At 59.1% G+C, this 21,260-nt stretch overlaps 1 protein-coding gene across 1 annotated transcript in view; it reads left to right on the top strand.

Annotated features, from left to right (window-relative positions):
* Positions 1-274: 274 nt before the first annotated feature.
* Positions 275-21,260, top strand: part of ZFPM1 (zinc finger protein, FOG family member 1) — a 45,253-nt gene continuing 24,267 nt past the window's right edge. Inside the window, 3 exon segments of the mRNA XM_014463094.2 lie at positions 275-497; positions 2,153-2,281; positions 4,668-4,793. Of these exon segments, the coding sequence (XP_014318580.1) occupies positions 2,167-2,281; positions 4,668-4,793 (241 nt within the window). The 5' untranslated portion in view covers positions 275-497; positions 2,153-2,166.

The following is a 21,260-nucleotide window of genomic DNA, read 5'->3' on the forward strand; positions in this document are numbered from 1 at the left end:
ATTGTTTGACTATCTCCCCTGCCGGCCTGGAAGTCCCCGCAGAATCCAGAGGTCCCGGCACTTCTGCTTTCTAGAAGTGTCTGCCCTCAGATGTCCATGGACATGAGGAAAGGCACCTGCCCCCCCAGGAACAAAGTTTCCACGACTGTAGCGGCCATCGCGCACCTGCGGTCAGAGAGAGGCCCTGAAATGCAAAGAGAAAACCAGCTTTGCACCTCCCTGTCCATGTAAATTGCTAGGATTTGAAAGTAAGCCTGGGAACTCGGCCACCACATTCTCTCATAGCCTCGTGGGTCTCCCTGTCCTGCTGCCTTGAGCCAGTTCCTGTGGCCGTGTGAGGCGCTGGCTGGTTGCACAGTGTGACTGGATGGGCAGGCAGCTGAAGCATCAGCGGGCCCCGCCTCCCTCCATCAGCTAACCACCCACCTTCTTTCACCCCCTGGACAACCCTGGCAAAGCTGGAGAGAAAGGGCACCAACAAGGACACCAGTGATTCGGTGAGAAGCCCCTAAAGCTGGACATATTTTAGTCCCTCTCTGTGTTTTTCTGGGGAGAAAGCACTGGATTTCATCGGATTCCCAGAGGGGTCATGACATACAAAAGGTCAGGAACCACCAGCCACTGAGGTGTGAATCCCAAGCAAGTCTCCCTCTACTGCCGCTTGCCTGCCTCTGGGGACGGGAGCTCGGTGGCCCCTGAGAAGTGGCCACTCCATTCTTCCCCGCTCAGGTCCCCTTCTAGTGCTTTCTATTCCTGTCAAAACAAGCCCCATTCTTCTCCATCAGGAACCTCTGACATGTGAATTTGCAGATGCTGCCACAGCTTCTTGCTCTTTTCTTCTTGCTCATTTTCCTCAGCAGCAAGAGGGTCTGGATGCTTCAGGCTCAATGGCCTGGGCCCAAAAGCCCCCGTTCCCTGCCCCCCATTCCATAGCTGGGGCTTGAGTCAGGATCCTCCCCCACACCACACCTGGATAGTGAGTGTCATCTCCCTGGTGACTGGTGGGTGGGGCATGACAGGTGGCTGCAGAGGAAGAGCTTGGGGAGGTACAGTAAGTCCTCAGTGTCATTTAGAGGTTCTGTGACTCTAAGTTACTGGAGGTGTAACGAACCAAATTTGCCCTAGGCTAGGTGATATAGCCACAGTTAGGTTCCTACAGTATCTCATCCATGTTACTTAAGGACCTGCTGTACTTGGGGCAGAGGCAGCCCCACGCCGACACCTGTCCTGGGGCCCAGGCTGAGACAGGGATAGAAGGGGCTTAGGCAATCTGATGAGCTGGAGGAGGAGGGGCACCTGTTCACCACTGTTCTCTCTGCCCACTGTACGGCACCATCTGTCTGACCCCGGAGCAGAGGTTGCCAACCTGGCCTGCACTCAGGGGCACTAGCAGGTCCAGCTTTGACACCCTCCCAGGGCTGGGCTGGGGTCAGGTCACCTGGACTCCCATCTGCCTTCTCACCTGTAATGTGGGCTCCGTGGGGCTCCCTTGTAAGAGCCTCTGGGAAGGGTGGGGATTGGAATTAGGGGGCCCTAGGCCTGTGGCACTCTAGCCTCCAGAGGGTGACTGCAGACACCCATGTGTTCACCTGTGCCCATCAGCTATTTACTCCTGAAATCGGCTTCTCGGAGACCTGTGTGCTGGGTGCTGGGGCCCACCCTCAAGAAGCTCCCAGACCTGGAACCTGGGTGTGGGCTGCTTCCCAGAGGAGGGGTCTGGGTCAGAGGGAACAGCTATGCCAGGCCCAGGAGATGTTTACCCACAGGAGCTGTGGGCGCACAGTGGGGCTCTGCAAATCCCTCAAGAGCATACCTGTGGGACGAGGAAGAGCCACAGCAATCAGGCAGCCTCCAAGAGCTCCCCAAACCACAAGACTCCCCATAGTTGCTACCATGGTTTGGAGCAGAGGGGGGAGTCCGGGACGATCGTCCTGACAAGAGCAGTTCACTGGGCCCGTAGAGGCTGTAGGGCAGGTGAGGTGTAACAGGAAGGCCAGTGACCCCCAGGTGCAGGGGTTGGGCTGATATGGGTAAGGTTCACACATCAGGTCACACTGATGGCTGCCCCTTCATGGCCTCTGACTCCATGGAGTGGCCAGGGCATACCATGAGGGAGCAGAGCCTCACGATTTCCCTTGGGCTGTGTCTGCAGGTTCCCTCGGAGACATGGAGGCTGGAGAGGAGGCTCAGGCCGCAGACATCGGCCTCCCAGAGCCGGAGGCTGCAGCACCTGAGCCCGAGGCTAAGGAGGAGCCCAAACCCCTGAGCCCTTCCAGTCCAGGTGAGTCGGGCAATGGGTATGGCAGGCTGGGGTCTGGCACTCTGAGCCACCCCACACCTTTTCACATTCTGGCCTGTGACTTCATGAGAGCCAGTCCCCCTGGGTTTCCACACCTGTGCAGGAGCATTGAACTTGGTGTATCTGTGGGCTAACTGCCTGCTGGGGCGAGGAGAAGCCAGGGTGGCTCCCAGCCAAGGGCTTGATCCCAGGAGCTGGAGGGAACTGGGGGTGACCTATTTCATAGAAGAGGGAATGAGGCCCAGGGAGGTTACTGCGTTGCCCAGGGTCGCACAGCCTACGCACCTGATCAGGGATCTGACCCCCAAGTCTGGATTCACATTGATTCCCCCTGTCTCCCCACCTGCTCTCCACCCCACCCCAGGCACCGGAGTCTCTTCTTGGGACCTCCTGGTGGCAGTTTCCCCAGTGGAGGGTGGGACACATTTCTAAGCTGAGAACAAGTTTTGGAAGAAGAGGCAGTCCTCCACCCAGGGGTGAATTAACCTGACACCAAGAGGCCGGCTCAGGATAGCTGTACCCCCAGACATCCCCGAGACCCCTAGGAGGAGGAGCCTCACTGAGCAGAGGTGCTGGGGGAGGTCAACACCCGTCCTATTTTCTAGAAGAAACAGACTGGAAGGCTAGTAGTGGGAGGACGAAGGGGCGGGGCTCTGCCTGGGCCATCTGCTCTGAGCCCCAGCTCCCTCTCCTCTGCCTCCCGGATCCTCCACCATGGCCGTGGGGGTGATTTTACTCCCATTCCCATTTCATACCACGAATGCACACCCAGGCTGAGGTACCCCCAGGCCATCTTCTGATGGAGGAAACAGCCACAGACTGCCCATTTGGGAGGGTGGTAAGTAGGTGGGCATGACTGGAGTGAAGAAGAGATGGGGGGTGGGGGGAGGCAACATTGAAATGAGATGTGGAGTAGACAGCAGGAGAGCTCTGCAGGGGAGGAGGGGGTGGCAAGAAGCTGGGAAGGGGCAGGAGGTGGGCAGATATCCCAGACAGACCTTTGTCTCTGGCTGGGAGGTTCCTTCTCACTGCAGACCCTCCCACCCCCAGCATTTCCCAGTCTCAGAGCATCGGGGTCACCACAAACTCAGGAGCCCAGCAAGCCTGGTCCTCTGAGACCTGCTGGCCCCTGTGTCCCTTTCCCCAGTAGCAGGCCCATTGGAGTCACCAGGGCTATGCAGTGAGAGGAGGCGGGGCCAGCGAGACTTGAACCCAGGGCTGGGGCTCCCATCATTCTCAGCTCACTGGGGACTGCGCAGCCATGTGAAGGGATCAGGAGCCTGGCCTCTGGTGCCAGTTCTGGTTCATTATTGTTATCTCTGCCACCATCATCATCATCTCACATTGCCTGATGGAACACCAGCCTTCCCTCCCACTGGTCCCCAGCCCATGCGCCTGTCCTTCCTAAGCCTCAGTTTCTGAATCTGTAACTGGGCGTGAACCCCTTGGGGTGGCCAATGGGACTGAGGGAGTGTGTGAGGGGCCCCTTGTCGCCATCACGATTACTATTAGCTGCCATGCACTAATGGGGAGGCCTCTGCCAAAGGGCAAGTGGCTGGTTACTTATGGACTTTGACCCGGTGGCTTTCCTAGGGTGCTGGGCCCCTTATCTGATCTGGGAGCTGGGGCTGCACGGGGCGGGGTGGGGAAGGAGCTGGAAAAAACAGCCGGGGTTGCACCTGGCACAGGCCGTGGTGATAACTCGGTGATGGGCGAGATAAGGCGGCAGGAGCAATATCTGCCTCTCGGGCGGGCCCAGCCCGGCTCCCTCTCAGTGGCTGGAGCTCAAATGCCAGCCACGTTGATTTATAGCCAAAAATAATAGGACTTTTATACTGTGTGATTGATTTATTTGATGTTAATCATGGCCCTTATCTCGGGTATTAATAACCTGCTGGGCGCGTGACGTCACCAAGGGGGGGCTTTTATGGGAGCTCATCGATTGGGGGCTGAGGTGGTTATCAGGCCAGCAGGGAAGGCAAATATGCCCTTTGGGCTGGAATTGGGTGCAGGGCCTGCTGGAGAGGCCCCCAGCTGCCCGTGGAGGAGACCGGGAAGGCGGAGCCCACATGTGTGCCCCTGGCCTGGGCGTGCCCAGCAGGGCATCCTGCACTCTAATTATTAACAGCAGCTGGAATAGCAATTATTATTGCTACAATTAATGAAGGGAATGAGGGGTTTTAAAGGCCAAGGGGGAAAATTGAGTTGCCTGATCCTCCCCAATTAGAACAAGTCTAGGGGTGGGTAACCTTAGGCACATGCTTACCTGGGCCTTGGTGTCCTTCCTGGCCACCAAGGATGGGTCAAGAGGTCAGGCAACTTGGTGCCCAGAGCTTGGTGGGGCCTGACAGTGTTTTCCTCTCTGCAGAAGCTAATCCCCCGCCCCCACTGCCAACACCGCACCCCACATCCCCTGAAGGCTCCAAGGAGACGGAGGGGCAGGAGCCAGAGACGAGTCTGGAGGAGGAGGCCAGCAGCTCGTGGAGCGGGCCAGGTAACCACACCTGCGGTCGTGTCCAGCAGCATTGGATGGCCCCAGGCCCAGCCTTCTGGGAGCCCTGGAGCTGAGCACTCTGGCGGCTCACGTGGGACAGGCCTGGCCTGCTGGCTGGAGAGGTTGGTGGCAACCCACTGGGCCCAGGCCTGTTCAAAGTCCAGCCTGCCTGTGGGGCCAGTGGTATCGCTGGAGGCCAGCACCGAGCTGTGCCGATGCTCAGAGCTGAATCCCAGGCCTGGTGTGGCAGACCAAAGTGGGTTCCTAGGAGGGGAAAGAGGAGCAGGCGATGGAGGCAGGGAAAGACATCCCAGGAGGCAGAAACAGCCATGGCGGGGGGGGGGGGGGGCGTGCCTTCCACCTGGGCTGGGGAGTTAGAGCTGTACAGGTGCTCAGGCCTATGCAGGGTAGCCTGCCCCCACCCTGCCCCGAGGTGGCTGCTAGCACCCGGGAGATGGGAGATAGCTGCAAACTGCCTGGTCGGAGACCACAGGGAAGGTCTTTGAGGGTGGTTTTGGGCCACCAGTCACACGCCCTCCAATTTGCAGCTGAAATTCTGACCTTGGAGGTCCCACCAAATGTGTTCTTTCTGGCCCCCCACCCCCACCCCACCCCAGTTCCACGCATTCGTGAAGAGAAGGAAGAATGTTGGTTGGTTGTCTCCGTGGTTCTTTGGTTCAGGGACACGGGGTGACTGTGGGAGGACTTGGCAGGGCTGCATCTCCAGGCGCAGGTACCATGGAGGGCTGTCAGTGGGAGCTGGGGAGGAGGAGGCAGGGCGCGGTCCCTGGTGACTGGAAGGATGGGAGACTGTACTCATGCCAGGCACATGCTCGACGCAGCAAGCATTTATTGAACACCTGTTACGTGCCAGAATCTGTGAGTGTGCACACACACAGGCGTAATAATACAAGTGAGGTTCATGACCGACCAGTGGGAAGAAGGTACATGGTGAGGGCCTCACCTTGATGGGGGGTCAGAGAAGTCTTCGCTGGAGCAGAGGGGCACCGAGTGACCAAGGGGATTGTCCAAGGTCACCAGCTGCGAAGTGGCAGCGCTGGGTGTGGACCCACCACCTGGCTCCAGAGTCAGCTACGGGTTTGTGAGCTCCAGCTTGCGTGATCACCCAGGTGGTGCTGTCCACCCTGCAGCATAAGCCCCTAGAGATCAAAACCAGACCCCTGGCCAGGGCCGGGGTACACCCAGGAGCTTCCTACACTATTTGCATCCTTGGGGGCCCTATCAGCTCCCACAGATATGAAATGGGCAGCGATGGGCTGATAAGTGGCCGCTGGCCAACCGCCGCGGTGGCTGCCCCCTATCAGACCCCAAGCAGGCCACACTTATCGCCCGCCCAGGGAAGCCAGAGAGGCCCAGTGGGCTCTTATCTCACAGGGGCCACCCGTGCCAGCAATGGGGCGGCAGGGCTTCATCGGGGCCCAGCTGGGTTGGTGTCCCCGAGGGCACTGCCCAGCACTGACCGCCTGCAGGGTATGGTGCAGCCAGTGCCTGGCCACCTTCATCTGCAAGTCCTGGCACTCTTTGCAAGTTTAAGGCCCTCTCTCTTGTTCTCTGTCCCTCTGAGCCCCTCTGCCTGTCATGTGTGAGCATCTCTCTCTCCCTGTCTCTCTTTCTCTCTCCCTGTTTTTTTTTTTTATCCCTGCCTATTCTCCCAGTCCCAGAGGAACCCAGGCGGCCGGGGCAACATAACAGCCCTCAGCGTGAAGCTGAGATGAGGTGCTCATCGAACCAGGCATGCCTATTCCAAACCCCATGTGTGAGGAAAAATACAGCCCCCATCCTCACCAGCAGTTCATGAAGCAGGCTTGGGGGCACCATCCATTTATCCCCTCAGGGATGGGGGTGGCGGCTTGGGCCACAGTGCACCGTACACTGCCTGGCCTTGGGCCAGTGCCTGGGCCCGAGCCTCAGTTTCCCATCTGGCCTGCATGAGGGTGGGAGCTGGTCACCTCACAGGACCCAGAGTTCAGTGTACATGCTGCAGCCCATTCTGGCTGCCCTCTCTCACCTTTCTGGCTGCCATCTGCTGGTCAGGACCCAGGTGGCAGCGGCCCAAGAGAGAGGCCGGGCCTCAGTGTCCCTCTCTGCAGCTGCACAGTGGGTGCAGCACAGTTGCCCTGCCTCCAGTGGTCAGGGCCCGAGCAGACGGCCAAAAGAACCTCCAGGAGGCACCCACATGGCGCTGGGCAGAAGGGAGGCCTCTCCTCCCAGGAGGCCCTCCACACACACTGCATATACAGTGAGGTCCTGGATGAGCAAGGGCTCTGTAAGCACTGGAGTGCGGGGCCCGGGGCCCGCTGATGACCATCTCTACTCTCGCACCCCGTCGTCTCCAGGCCCCATTACCCTCGCTTCCTTCTACCACTGGCTGAGACCCGGTGACCCCAGAGCGCCAAAGCCAGGCTGGGGAGCTGTTCAGGTGTTTGTTTTCATTTTCTGAAGGTCTGAACTGTCAGCTGCTGGTGGCTTGGTTCCCAGGTGTTACTGCTTCAAGTGGGCCGCTCAAGCGGTCCTGCGAGCAGGAGCACAGGCCCAAGTCAGCCTGCCTGGCCTGGGTCCAAACTGCTGTGAGCACAGTCTTCAGGGAGCATGCACACACACGCAGGTCGCTTGTCCTCTGGGCCTCAGTTTCCTCGTGTGTCCGACAGAGCTGAGGAGAGTGCGGCCCCTTGAGGGAGCTGTGAGGAGAGCGCCATGCCTGGTGCGGTGAGCACCTCGCCTCGGTGTCACGCTGAGGGCTGTCATCTTGCCCCGGCCACCTGGGGTCCTCTGGGACTGGGAGAATAGGCCGTTCTACAGGGAGAAGCCACGGTCTGGCACAACCCGAACTCCACTCCTGAGGCCAGCCAAGCTGTGCACCCGTGGAGCAGGGAGAAGCCCCTTTCCCTCCCCTGTGGGTGGTGTTCCTCCTGGCCCCACAGATGCCATTGCCCACCCCTCACCCAAGACGCCCCCACTGCACCAGAGCCAGATCTGCTGTCGGTCAGAGCCCAGGCCCAGGCTGGGTTTGAGGCCCAGCTCTGCAGTGACATCGCAGTGTGGTCTCTAGGATGTCACCTCCTCCTCTGAGCCCCCAGGGGTGCGTGAGGGCCAGGGCAGAGGTGCGCCGAGTGAATGCTGGAGGAATGCTGGCTGTGCTAGAGATGTTCACCTCACGGGGCTCAAGCAGCACCAGCTTGAACTGTGTGGGGGGAAATGAGCCGTCCTGGGGAGTGTGTGACCCTGAAGGGCCCGACAGGGGAGGGGGCTGAGAGCGTGGGAGGGGAGGGTGCCGGGCGAGGACACAGCCCATGTGAAGGCTCAGAGGTAGGATCAAAGCCCAGCAAGGAGGCCCTAGGGCCTGAGGAGGGCAGGAGGAATGGGGAGTGACCAGGTGGGTAGGGTCAGGCCCCAAAGGAGAGGAGGTTGGGGTGGGAGCTGAGCCTTCATCCCAGCTCAAAGGGAAGGGGGCAGGCAACAGGAAGGGGGAGAGCTCAGGAGTTTTATCTTTGAAATGACCTTGTTTGCTAGAGGGGCTGACTGTTAAAAATTCTGATATGCAAATGGCCATGAGCTATAATCTATAATCCCCAAATCCTGTCCGGAAGGGCAGCTGCCACTGCCTTTGCTCTACTGGCCCAGTGCTCTCTGCTCCTCAGGGGATGGCTCCACCCACCCCATGTCCCACTCCCTCTCTGTGTCCTGTGCTCACACCTCCCACTACCCTCGTTCCCCTCCACCTCTCCACTTAACATCGGGAAAAAGCAGGTCAGACAGACAAGTACCCCCATTAGGACTGAGAGTCCTGAGGGTCCCCTCTGTGTGGGGGTCCTGGGCCTGACACCCACCTCACGGTTCTGTCCAGGCTTCTGACTAATGGCAGTCAGCATGGCCTTGGCCTGCCTGGTAGATCACGAGGAGACTGATGAAGGGAGCGGCTGTAGTGTTTGGGGTCCCCTCCCCTTGGTAGTCCCCTAGGGTCCCTTCCCACCGAGTAGCCCCTCGGCCAGCAGAGGGAGGGTGACTTGCCCCCCTGGGATGGCCAGAGAAAGCTTCACTCCTCTGACCTCCCACCCTCCCTCCCCTCCCACCCTCTGCCCAGCACAGAGGGGACTCCAAAGAGCACAGTCTCTGTCTAGCTCTCCGGCCGCCTGTTTGGAGGCAGTGTGACCAGATGCCCTGGATGCTGAGCGCAGGGCTGATCACCGAGGGTGCTGTACTCACTGGGGAGCAGGAGGGGAACCCAGGAGGCCTCTAGGGCTCCCCACCAGCCCGGGGACATCAAGTGACCATGAGGACAGCCTGGGCTTCACAGGTGCAGGAAGGAAGGCGGTGGCCAGGGGCGGTGGTCAGGGCACCCAGCCTGTGTCCTGCCTGTGTGATCAGGGCCCTAGGAGCAGGGTCCCTTTCCCCCATAAGTTCTCAGGGCCTGGAGTTCTTTCCTGATGACCACTGTTTACCAATAAAGCCAATTGGGCAGGGCCTTGGGAGGGTGGGGACCAGGATACAAGGTGAGAGGACCACTGACGGGCGAGAGGCCTGTGGGCAGTGGGCAGCCTCCTGTGGGAGACTGATCGCTGGACCACAGCCTGGCTTTATCACGAGGGCACAGGCTGGCACTGGGTAGGACGTGGTTGAGCTGGAGCAGGAAGGGACAGGGGCGCAGAGCTGGGGACCACCTGCACCACCTTTCACTCATCGACACTGAGCAGCAACCTGCCCTGAGCCCCAGACTGGGCAGCAACTGAGACACGCGTGGAGCAAACAGTCCCCACAGGGCCATAGTCTGTCACCTCTGACTCCAGGGGTGAGTTGGTTCTGCTCCCCCAAAAGCCAGGGCGTGTGGTGGGGGAGTGGGCTGGGGTTCCCTAGAACTGAGACTGAGATGGGCTTTCCTGGGCCTCAAAACCCCTGTCTGGGGCAGCCCAGTTTCAAGAGAGAGGGGCTTGGAGGGGGGACGAGGACCCACACCGGCCAAGAGAAGGAATGTGGAGTACGGCGTGGCCGCGTGTGTGCTCAGGACCTGGTGAGAACCACGTTACAGTTAGGGAAACTGAGGCCTGGCAGGACGCAGTGGCATGCCAAGGTCATCCAGCTCACAGTGGGCAGGGAGCTGGCATCTGAGAGGCTGTGCCTGTTTGCTAGGAGGTATCTCTAGGCTTCATTTCAGTGCCCTGCCTCCACCCCTCCATCCCTGGCTGTGTGATCAGGGCCCCAGGAGTGAGGTCACCTTTACTCATCAATTCTCAGGACCTGGAGCTCTTTCCTGGTGACCACTGTTTAAAAAATAAATCCAACGGCCCAAACACCGGTGTCACCTTCTTTGTCCCCAGCTCCGTCCCCAGCCCTGGAGGGAGTGATGCGTACGCTGGCCATGTTCCCACAACACTGCAGGTCGGCAGAGGGAACAGCCAGGTGGTCAGAGCCCTAACCCCCAGGCCAAGGCCTAAAGGACAAATTGGAGTGGGGCTAATGAACCCCCTGGGCTGGGCTGGAGTGTTCAAGTGAGGAGCTAGCATGCACGGGTCCTGAGGTTTGAAGTGTGGGTGTGGCTCAGGCATTAGAGGCTGGAGTGGGGGTGGGGAGAGGTAGGATGGGGCATGCATGGGCTCAATGCCATGGACTGTGGGGAGACGCCTCCATTTTCTTGGCTATAAAATGGGGGGCTGCAGGGTTTTAAGTGGGGCGTTTGTTCAGCTGCCATATGGAGAATAGGTTGGGAAGCGGCTGCTGTGAGGGGCTGGAGGAGGCATCTGTCATCCATTTCCTGCTGGGGGGGGAGGGGGGTTTGGAGCCTGGTTCCCCCACCCGCAGGGACCCAGGGGGCCTGCTGGGAGCTGGGAAACCTCACCCTGGAGGGTGAGCGAGGGCGTAGGGCCGACTATCTGGGCCGCGCTCGGCTGACTAATCTTGTTGCCTGGAGTTTCTATGCAAACCTCAAGGTTTGTTATCGGGCAGTGGGCGGGCAGGCGGCTGAGGCAGGACGGCCTGTCCTGATGGACAGCCCAGGAGATGGGCCGATACTGCCCGGCCACAAGTCCCCTCCCGCCAGCTCGGCATGTGTGGGTGGGAAAAATCATTTCAGCTATTTTGCTTTATCACCGGGCCTGGCATTGCAGCCTGATAGGCCTATTTGTCTTAGATTAACAGATAGGGGAGGGCCGTGGAGGGGGATGATGGCTGATGTCAGGGGTCAAGCTGGAGTCAGCTCCAGAGACCAGATCCAGCGGCTGGGTCTTTCTGGAAATCCCAGGGAAGGGGGGGCACACCAGGTGCCCAGAGGCACATGTTCCCTAGGATCACCTAGTGGGCTCTACATAGCCCCGACCTCCCACTTCATAGCTGAGCAGATTGAGACTCAGGGAGATGGAGCGAAATCCTGGGGAGCAGTCTGTGTGTCCCCGCAGTCGGCCATCCTTTCTTCCCAGGTGTTTCCTGAGCACCTACGGGGGCCAGACACGCTGCAGGTGCCAGCAGAGTCCATCGAACAGGAGCAGCATGGGATCTCAACCTAGGAGTAGGCAAGGGAAGGGAAGGCCGTAGTTTATTCACTCCACAAACACTTGTGTACTAAGCTCCTGCTCGGTGCCGACAGCCCAGGTGCCCAGGGAGCTGACAGGGAGACAGAGACTAAATAATAAGGAAGTAAAAATGTCATGTGTTCAAGGGGGAGCAATTAATAAAAGAAAGAAGGGGAGCCATTCTGAATTGGGTAGCCAGAGTAGGTGTTGCTGACCCCATGTTTGAGCAAAGACCAGAAGAGTGAGGGGAACCAGCCGCTGTCGGGGGACAGTGTACCAGGTGGAGAGCACAGTGCAGGCAGGAGCCCTGAGGCAGGAGTGCTCTCGGCTGGGTCTGGAGTGAGTACAGGGGTGAGGAGGCGAGCTCAGAGCATGGGGGCCCTATCTGTAATGGTTGTCTTGGAAACAGAGTTTAGAGGTCACAGGCTTTGGCCAACACAAGCTGAGGGTGACTGGCTGACTGATGGATACCTAGGCTGCCCACCACCCCAGACCCCAAGCTCTTTCCATGACCCCTCCCCAGAGCATCGGTCCCCAAGCCAGGGTAGGGCCTGAACCCTTAGCCTGCGTCCACCACCAAAACTCAGAACTGCCCACCTCTCTGAGCAAGGCCCCGTGGGCGGAACCCCCAGGACAGGGCTGAGGTGGGACTATGAGCCCATGGCCCCTAACTGGGGTGCTGAGGCACAGAGATGGCCATGGCTCCCCCTATGTCCAGGCTGTTGACCCCCCTCAGCCCTGGGTAGTCCCCTCGCTGTGTTCAGCAGTTCCTCATGCAGAGGAGCTGACCACCTGGCACCCACATCAGCCCTGCCAGGCAGCTGCTCCTTGGCCCGTCCTGACTCCAACCTCTGCCCACAACAAAGGCACCTGGGCCTTGGGGTCACAGATTTTGGGGGGTGGTCAGAACATCTGGGAGGGGCAGGCTATCAGTGGGCGGCTCTTTAGTACGACTCCCATCCAACTCTTCCATAGGAGCTTATCCCCATTCGCTCACTCGCTAGTACTTTTATTTATTGAGTGCCTACTGTGTGTCAGCCCCTGTTGTAGACACTGGGGGTGTAGCATGAACAAAACAGACCAGCCACTGCCCTCTAAGAGCCACAGCCAGTAGCACGGAGAGCAGTCATCAAGGGGCGCAGGCCAAGCAGGGAATGCGGACAGGAATAGAGGGTGGTTAGGGGCTGGGGTGAGCTCAGAAGTTTGCACAGAGAGCTCAGTGGATCCCAGGGAAACTGCCCCACAGAGCACAGCGTGCAGAGATCCTACATGCAGGGGGACCTGCAGGGGAGACAAGGACAGAGCAGGAGGGGGCAAGGGCTGATGGCTGGGCTGGTTGCCATGTGGGGAAAGGACTGTAGAGGTTCAGGGTGAACATGGAAGACCCATGAAAAAGCTGAGACTAAAATTTGGTGTCAGATGCCGGACTTCCTCAGAGGTGGAAACTGAAGCCCAGAGAGGTTAGGCGGCTGCCCCAGTGCCAGGACTGGACGATTGAGAGAGCTGAGCCTGAAGTCCACCTCCCAGAGAGAGGCCCCAGCCCACCCTCTCCTGACCCAGCACCAGCTGGTTCTCAGGGACTCCCAGGGTCCCTCCTCAGAGGGTGCGGACACTGTGTGGGTGGAGGGTGAGTGAGCAACAAGGGACTCGGTGAAGAGGGTAGCTATGGCCCAGGTCCTGGGCTGTCCCGGCGTCTGGGGGGGCCCAGGCCTGGCTGCCTGCCCATGCTGCCCGCTGACCTCACCGGCCTTCCGGGAGCGCCTATCTGTGGCCAGGGCAGCCTATCTCGGCCGCGGGTGCTAATCAAGCCCGGCTTCCTCCTCCGCCCTCCCGCCGGCTTCCTGCCTCAGCCAGCCCACCCAGCCGGTTAGCTGTGTGTCTAAGCATCAGCCTTTGCCTGGCCTGCCCCTCCCAAGCATCACTATGGTGCGGGTCCGCCTGCCCCCACCCCCCCACCGCCCCCACCCCTGGGGAGCCTCTGGAGCCTTGGCTACCTCTTCCAGAAGTTTCCCTCCCTGCCCTCCTCCAGGGCCCAAAATCAGACCACCACAGCCTGGCCATGGTGCTCACTTCTCTGAGCCTCCTGGTCAAATGGCCCCAGATGCACGCAGAGGACCCCAAGGGACGGCAGGGATGGCCATTACTGGCACGACTATTGCTGTTCCTTTGTCAGTGCCAATGCTAGTGCTGGCACGGTCCCTCCTCCTGGCACCAGTGCTCACACTGCCACTCTTCCTAGCACTGTCACTGTTGTTGGGACTAGTACTGTCACGGTGACTGCTGCTGTTGCTAGCACTATTGCTGTCACTAACACTGGTACTCATATAGGTACTCTCACTGTCACTAGCACTGTCCCTGTCACCAGTAATGTTACTGTCCCATTACCCCTTGCTGGCATGACTCCCACAAGGCACCAGGGCAGACCTGGCTTCCAACTGTCACCTGTCTCGCTGGGGGCCTTTGGGTCCCTACTCCAGCTGCTCCTCCGGGGGGGAGGACAGGATGTTCAGGCTGTCTGGAGATGCCAGGAGGGCTGGGATCGGCCCGGGCAGGGCCGGGCAGCAGGAAGGCAGCATGTGCACGTGGTGGCTCTCTCCAAGCATGCCCAGGGCTGTGCAGTCCCGGGGCTGTGGTCCCCAGGACATGGTGTCAGGCTCTCCCTGGAGTCATGTAGCCTCAGCGGGGGCAAGTCAGGGTCACCGGCAGGCAGTTCCCTCCCCTGCACCAGCTGGCGCTCATTGCCCAGGAGAGAGACAGAGGCCACCTGCTGTCGGGCATAGGCAGCACTGCCCTCGTGCCAGGCACCATTTGTCACGGGATCGTCCTCGGCCCCAGGAGTGGGCTCTTTGACCACACCCATTTGACAGAAGGAAACTGAGGCTGGACAAGCTGCAGTGTCTCTCTCAGACCCAGGATGGGAACCAGGCCCCCACTGACCCCACAGGCCTGCCAGCCCGCCCACTTGCCCTCCCCCGTGTGATTTAACACTTTGTTCTCAGAGAGCCCCTCCCCCTGCCAGATGAGCGGGGCTCCTTATTTATTTATTTATTACTCCTCTATCTCTGTGCGTAACTTTTGATTTCCTCGCTGTGTTTTTCCATTACGGCAGCGGTGGACGTCGCCGATAAGATCAATCCCGGGAGATGGGACAAAGGGGCCGCCATCGGCTCGAGGGCTGGTCATATCCTGCCCGAAAGGGCCGAGCAGGGCCTGAAATGAGGCGCGATGCTATCTGCGGGGCTTATTATGTGTCGAGGTGGGGGAGGGGGCTCTGCCTGCCTCAGCCTCTCCCCCCTCCCCAACCCCCCTTTGCCCCCCCCCCCCCCCCAGACAGACTCCTGCGTCCCACCATCCTCAGCCCCATCCCTCACAGGACCCCTGAGCGCCCTCGGCAGTGGGCCCTGGGAAGGGCTTGGCCCAGACACCCATCTGGGCTGTCCCAGTGCCCCTTGGCCTCCTGGGCTGTTCCTTCAGCTTCTCTGAGCCTCAGTGTTCCTGTCTGTCACCAAGACTCCCTGTGCTGCGGGAGCTGCTGGGTGCAGTGGACTCTGGAGCCCTGCCCCCTTCCCAGAAAAGCACTCACACACCCGGGTGCCCAGGCGGGGTCCTGCACGGTGCTGTGATGGTCTTGCCTTGACTCAGCAGTTCAGCTTCTAGGAATTTATCCCAGAAAAATAATCTCAGCGTGGACAGGCATAGGGTGGCGAGGATAGCCATCACACCATGTTGAAGATAGCGAGCCGCTTATTTTATTTATTTATTTATTTATTTATTTATTTATTTATTTATTTATTGCTGGCCTGCAGAATTTCTACAAGAAGGGGGAGAAATTATTCTAAAAGAAGCAAATTCTGCACAGACATCCCCGCTGCTTGGCCAGTGTGTGCATTTCCCTACATGCACACAGTGGGTCAGATGTGCCCAGTGCTGAAGGCCAAGGGCTGGACAACAAGCAGATCTGGGGCTGACATGGGGCAGTCCCAACAGCACCCATCCCCTTCCCCGGTCCCTGACCTTTCCTGGTCCTGCCGAAATTCTACCTGTCCCACCCCACGACCTTGCTGGGTCTCAGAGGGCACACGCGATCATCTTGGCAGGAGCAAGGAGTGGAGGTGAGAGCAAGCACCATGCCCCCAGACAGGGAACCCTGGTGGAGCCTGGCTATGGGCTCAGCTGGATGGGCCCAGTGGGGAGCCCCAAGAGTTCCTGAGCAGAGGCTCAGCTATGTCTGGGGTGGGGACCAACCTGTGCCTGCTGTGTACAGGGCAAGGCTCTCTGTACTCCAAACCTCCTTGCCTCTCTTCCGCAGCCCTGCCTTGTGCTAGTCATTGTTCTCCCTCCCCCCGCCCCCCCGCCCCCCGGCCAAGGGCATGAAGAAGGACATAGCATTGGACAGGGTCTGGGGCCTGGGTGTGAACTCAGTCACCTGCCTCACTCTGTGGCCAGGTCCTCTCTGATCCCCAGTCTCCTGGTCTATACAGGGGTTAATACCAGTCCCTATGGCACTGGCGGGGAGAGGGGGAAGTCTGAGGACTGAGTTGATCAGTACCAGGAAAGCAGGTGTCTGCTGGCTTTACATAGTGCAGTAAACACCACAGCTTTCACAAGATGGGGCTTTAACAATTCCCGGGACTCGGCCTCGTGCTGGGGTGTCCCTAGGGGACCCTGGGGCAGGGGGCCAGTGCCCCAGTTAGAGCCGTGGGGTGTGGGCAAGCCAGAGCCCTCCCTGTAGACCTCAGCCTCCCTCCCCATGTGTAAGCACCTCCTTTGTGGGCAGAGCAGATGGGAGGTGCTTGGTGCTCAGGGACTGCTGCCTTTTCTGGAAGGGTCTTTGTAGTCCCTGCAGGGTTCACCCTACATAGGCAGTGTCATGATATTCTCCAGTGTGTTGCCTCGGTGCCCACTGCTGCCCCCACCCCCACCCCCAGCAAGACAAGGCGAGGGGCTCAGCAGTGGCAGCGGGCCTTCCCTTCACCCTTGTGACCACCAGCCTCTGCCCAGACCCTCACTCACCCTCACGCCCACCCCCACCCCCTACACATTTTCAGAAGAGACAGGGGGTCCTGTGAGGACCATGTCCCAGCCTAGCTCAGGGAGCAGAGTGGACTGGCCAGGCTGGGGGCTGAGAGGCGGTGAGCCTGAGGCTGGAAAGAAGGAAGGGCCCTCTCTGTGGCGTCGGCCTCTGGAAAAACAGGGGCCAGGGGCCAGGACGCCCAGGCTGATAGGGGCCAGATAAGCTATTTGCACAGGAGGTATTTTCTTTACCTTATCACACATCCTGCTTCCAGCCTGCCTACAGGACAAGGCAGGGCCTGGAAAGCCAGGGACCCCGACCCCAGTGCTCAGGCCTCAGGGTCTCCTAAGACCAAGTACCAGAGCCAGGGGCTGGAGGGGCTTCCTCTGCCCACTTCGCCGGTGAGAAGATTGAGGCCCAGGGACCAGGACGGTTAGCTTTTTAAGGAGGCAGGAGAGGCCATGAGTCCTGGAGCTTGGAGGCACCAGGAAGCTGTGGTTCTTAGGCTCCATGGGGCTGAGGGGAGGCTCCATCCAAAGTGGGGAGCAGAAAGGAAAACAGCGAGGGCAGGGCAGCGCCCTGGGTCCAGCACACGGCCCCTAAGGAGTCTCAGGCCGCTGCCTACCCCATGGCTGCTCCTGCCAGTCAAGCTGGTCCTCTTGGCTGTGCCTGGAGGGGGCAGAGTATCTGAGACACATCCCACCCCAAGGAGCCAGATCTCTGGGCAGTCACCCACCACACCCTCCCCCAAGACTCTGATCTGCCGACAGGGCCTCGGAAAGGGCACTTCTTTCCGAGTGTGGCCCCCCTGCAGCCCTTCCTACCCACCTGGGGCCCAGTCAAGATGACAGCCAAGGCCTTGCCAAATCCCGGCCCCACAGACACCCCTTTCCCTAGGGCCACCCCCTCACCAGGATAGGTCTCTGGGCCTGATAGTGTGAAGGGCCCCTACAGGTCCCAGGTGAGCGATGGGGCCCCACCCTGCTCTCTGGCTGTTTCCAGGCGGTCCCAGCTCCACCATTAGCCGGGGCCAGGGTTCAGCCCGATAAAGATGGGCTGTTGTTCTGTATCAAAAAATCAATAATCCCCAGTGATGTTCCAGTGATAGGGAGAGAAGTTCACAGGCACCAGCTGGCGGCAGGGTGGGGGCAGGGCCAGGGGCTCCAGCACCTGAGGCTGCTCTCCCTGCGTGTCCCTCACCTGGCTGGCTGGCAGGCTGCTCCATGGTGGACTCCGGTCTCAGCAGTCCCCCTCCTTGCCCCACCACCTCTTTGTGGGTGGGCAGCCTGAGAGCTACCCCTGGAGGAAGCCCAGAGCAGCTACGCCCTCCCCAGGGTCAGGCGGTGAAATGCTGGGAGGTGAGAACAGAAGCAGAGGACAGGCCAGCACGGGGCCCCTCTCATGCTCAGCAGGACCAGCTGCCCCATCTCCCAGGCCTATGCTTGTTGATTAGACTGGAAGGTCCAGCTCCAGTTCCGCCTCCTTCCACTGTCCTCTAGACACGGACGCTCCCTAGGTCCCCAGCAGTATTGGTGCCATCAGGACAGAGCTGTTGGCAACCCCAGCCCAAGGGGCTAGCATTCTAGTGGAGATACAGAGTTAATAAGATATGAGTCAACTCCGCAGTGCTGGCGTTGGTGGCCTAGGGCCATGGTCGGCAAACTGAGGCTCGCAAGCCACATGCGACTCTTTGGCCCCTTGAGTGTGGCTCTTCCTAAGCCTTAGGAGTACCCTAATTAAGTTAATAACAATGTACCTACCTATATAGTTTGAGTTTAAAAAATTTGGCTCTCAAAAGAAATTTCAATCATGCACCCTCCATATTTGGCTCTGTTGATTAATGAGTTTGCCGAACACTGGGCTAGGGCATCACCCCTGCTCATGCACAAGGTAATTGGGCACCGAGGCCCTGGAGCGCTCCCCTCCCCCAGTCACTGTGCCTGCACCCACTGGCCCACATTGGAGCCGGCCAGTGTCGTCCTGCCAGCCCCCTCTGCCGTTAGTTCCCAGTAACGTCACCTGCTGGCTCTGCCTCGTCTCAACCCACCTCACCTTGTCCAGCCGCTGTGCAGAGCTTGACAGGAGAGGGCGGTTCAAGAGAGGGCTATTCTAGAGATGGTGCCTTGCCCAGTGGGCGGGCATTCAGCCCAGGTCCAGTGGAAAGAGAGTCTCGGGCAGGTTCAGGGGCCTGGGCAGAATGCCATGGTTCTCCTGGCAGGTGTGGCCCCCCAGAAGAAGGTCAAGATGAGGCCTCAGGGTCCATCTTGCCCCTGCAACCAGCTACTGTGAGCATAGGATCTGTGGGAAACTGCTTAAGAAGGAAGGTTCTGGGCTTGAAGCCCTTTGAAAAGCTCTGACCTGGGATGAGAGGGAAACCCCCTCCAGGGAGGACTCGGGCTCTGCACACTGTACTAGCCTGAGCACTAGGGTGGCTGGGTGCTAGCAGAGGCTGGGCACCCATAACCATGCCCAAAGGCCAGCAGGGGCCATGGTGGGCAGAGAAGCCGGAGACTTCCCCAGGCGATGGTGGGACCAGGTGGGGGACACCCAGGAGGCCCTGTGCAGGGGAGTTGGGCGGTTCCCAGGAATGTTCTCTATCAGTGAAGTGGGCATTGGTCTTGGTCATAGTCCCATCCACATCTCCAGTGCTGGGCACTCCATAGCGTTAAATAGCACAGAAATGATCTGATGGAGGTGTGGCCCTGTGGTCTGTGGCCAGAATAGGGGTAAGGGTAGGGGTTCAGGCATCATCTCAGGGGAGCCGGTCACTGTCTGACGGGCAACAGCCGGCATTGAGCTCAAATGGCTCCTGGCTCTGCCAGGGCATCCTATATCCCCCGCAAGGCCAGAGGTCCCAGATTGTATGTGCTCTTATTTTTAAATGATGGCAGCAGGCCCCCGTTTTTGTTGTTGTTTTGCGGGGAGGGGCCTCTGTTTATATTCACGTCCTCAGCTCACAGTCCCCGGCTCCTCTGGCACCATCTCCCAGACCCTGGCCTTCCTGTGGTGGTCCAGGCCCTCTGAGGGGCTCTGTGGGGATGCCCAGGCCAGAGGCAGGGTGGAAACCCTCATCTGGGCCATGAGCCACTGATCTACTGAGGCTCCAGGTGGCTTTGCTTCCAAAGCTTCCTCACTCCCGTCACCATTGCCTCCCTCTGCAGCAACACATGTCAGATTATTCCCTCCATCTTGGCCGTGCCAGCTGCCATGGGGCTGGGGTCCTGGGATAGCCTGGGACAGAGCCTCAATACTGGGGGTGTGGCCTGTGCACACGGCCTGTGCATCAGTATCGTTTACTCCCCTCTCAGCTCAGTTGCTGCCACCTGTGAAATGGGGATGGGAGTGTGCTGAAGGCCTACATGGTGCCAGCCATGTGATGTGCCAGATTCACTGGCATGAGGGCACACTGCCTGGGTTAGGGTCATGTATTTGGGGTCAGAAGGATCTGGGCTTGATTGACTGTACTACTTGCTGGCCATATGAGCTTGGACAATCCCTCAACCTCCCCAAGCCTCACTTCCTTGGGCTGGCAGAGAGCAGGAGAAAGAGACCCCACTGCTTTTCCCCAAAAGCTCTTTTAGCTATGTCCTCTCAACACTGTGTCCCCATAATTCATAGATGGGACCTGGAGGTCTTCAGATGGGGCAGGATCTATCCATAGGTGCTGTGGCCACTGGTGACAGAGCCAGGGCTGAAATCAAGCTCTGCTCCTTTTTGTTTCCTGATGTGACATTCAGGTGGGCTGGCTGTCGACCTATAGCTCTGGGTCTGCAGGTCCTGAGGCCCAGGCTGGGTGGGCATGACAGCCTTTTTTGTGCCCTGGAAGGTATGAAAAGGTCAGCAGCAAGCCTGTCAGCAGTCCCAGCTGGGAGTCTTGCTACTGCCCCAAGCCTGGAGAAACCAGCCCAAATGGGAAATGCTGCATAGCTCCTGCAGATGTGCAGGCCTAGGGGAGAACTGGCAGCAAGGGTGGGCCTCCTGGGAACAGCTGGCCGTCCATAATGCACTGTGACCTCACCCCACAGCCCTCCTCATGCCCCAGGGCAAGGATCTGTCTCAGCCTGTTCCCAGTTCCACATGGGAACCCTGAGCCAGGCTCCGCCTCCTCTGGGCCTTGTTGCCCCATCTTTAAATGGGAAGCAAGAACAGGGGTCAACAGGATAAGGCCCAGCTGGTGGGATATTCCAAGAAGCTGATGGGGATTAGCCTTCCCCTGCCATTTCTGCCCAGGCCCAGATTTGCCCCCTTCCAGCCAGGTCATACAGGAGGGTCACACGTGAGCAGGGCCACAGCATCCATGCAGAACAAACCTTCCCCTCCCAGTGGGCACAGAGCAGAAGGGAAGAGAGCCTGGCCAAGAATATGCAGGGACTGCAGCTTGGCCCAGCTGGACCCCACTGCCTGCTTGCAGGCCGTGCTTCTGTGAATGCTCATCGAGCACTGACTGCAGGCCCCGTCGTTCATGTACCATATTCATTATGTCATTTCACCCTGCAATTAAGGTGCTCTTATACCCATCTCACACAAGAGGAAACGGTGCCGGGAGGGGAGTGACCTGTCCGCTGGGAGATGGCAGTAGCAGGATACAAGCACAGGTTCTAGAACAGTGGTTCTCAACCTTCCTAATGCCGCGACCCTTTAATACAGTTCCTCATGTTGTGGTGACCCCCAACCATAAAATTATTTTCGTTGCTACTTCATAACTGTAATTTTGCTACTGTAAACAATATGTAATTATATATGTGTTTTCCGGTGGTCTTAGGCGACCCCTGTGGAAGGGTCGTTCGACCCCCAAAGGGGTCGCGACCCACAGGTTGAGAACCACTGTTCTAGAACCAAGGTCAATTGCTAACGCTGCAGAGAAGACAGACACTAGATGGTGAAGGCCACATGGGGCTAGAGGAGGAGCCACTCAGCCTCCACTCTTTGTCC

Source organism: Myotis lucifugus, unplaced genomic scaffold (genome assembly GCF_000147115.1).
Source record: "Myotis lucifugus unplaced genomic scaffold, Myoluc2.0 scaffold_198, whole genome shotgun sequence".
NCBI lineage: Eukaryota > Metazoa > Chordata > Mammalia > Chiroptera > Vespertilionidae > Myotis > Myotis lucifugus.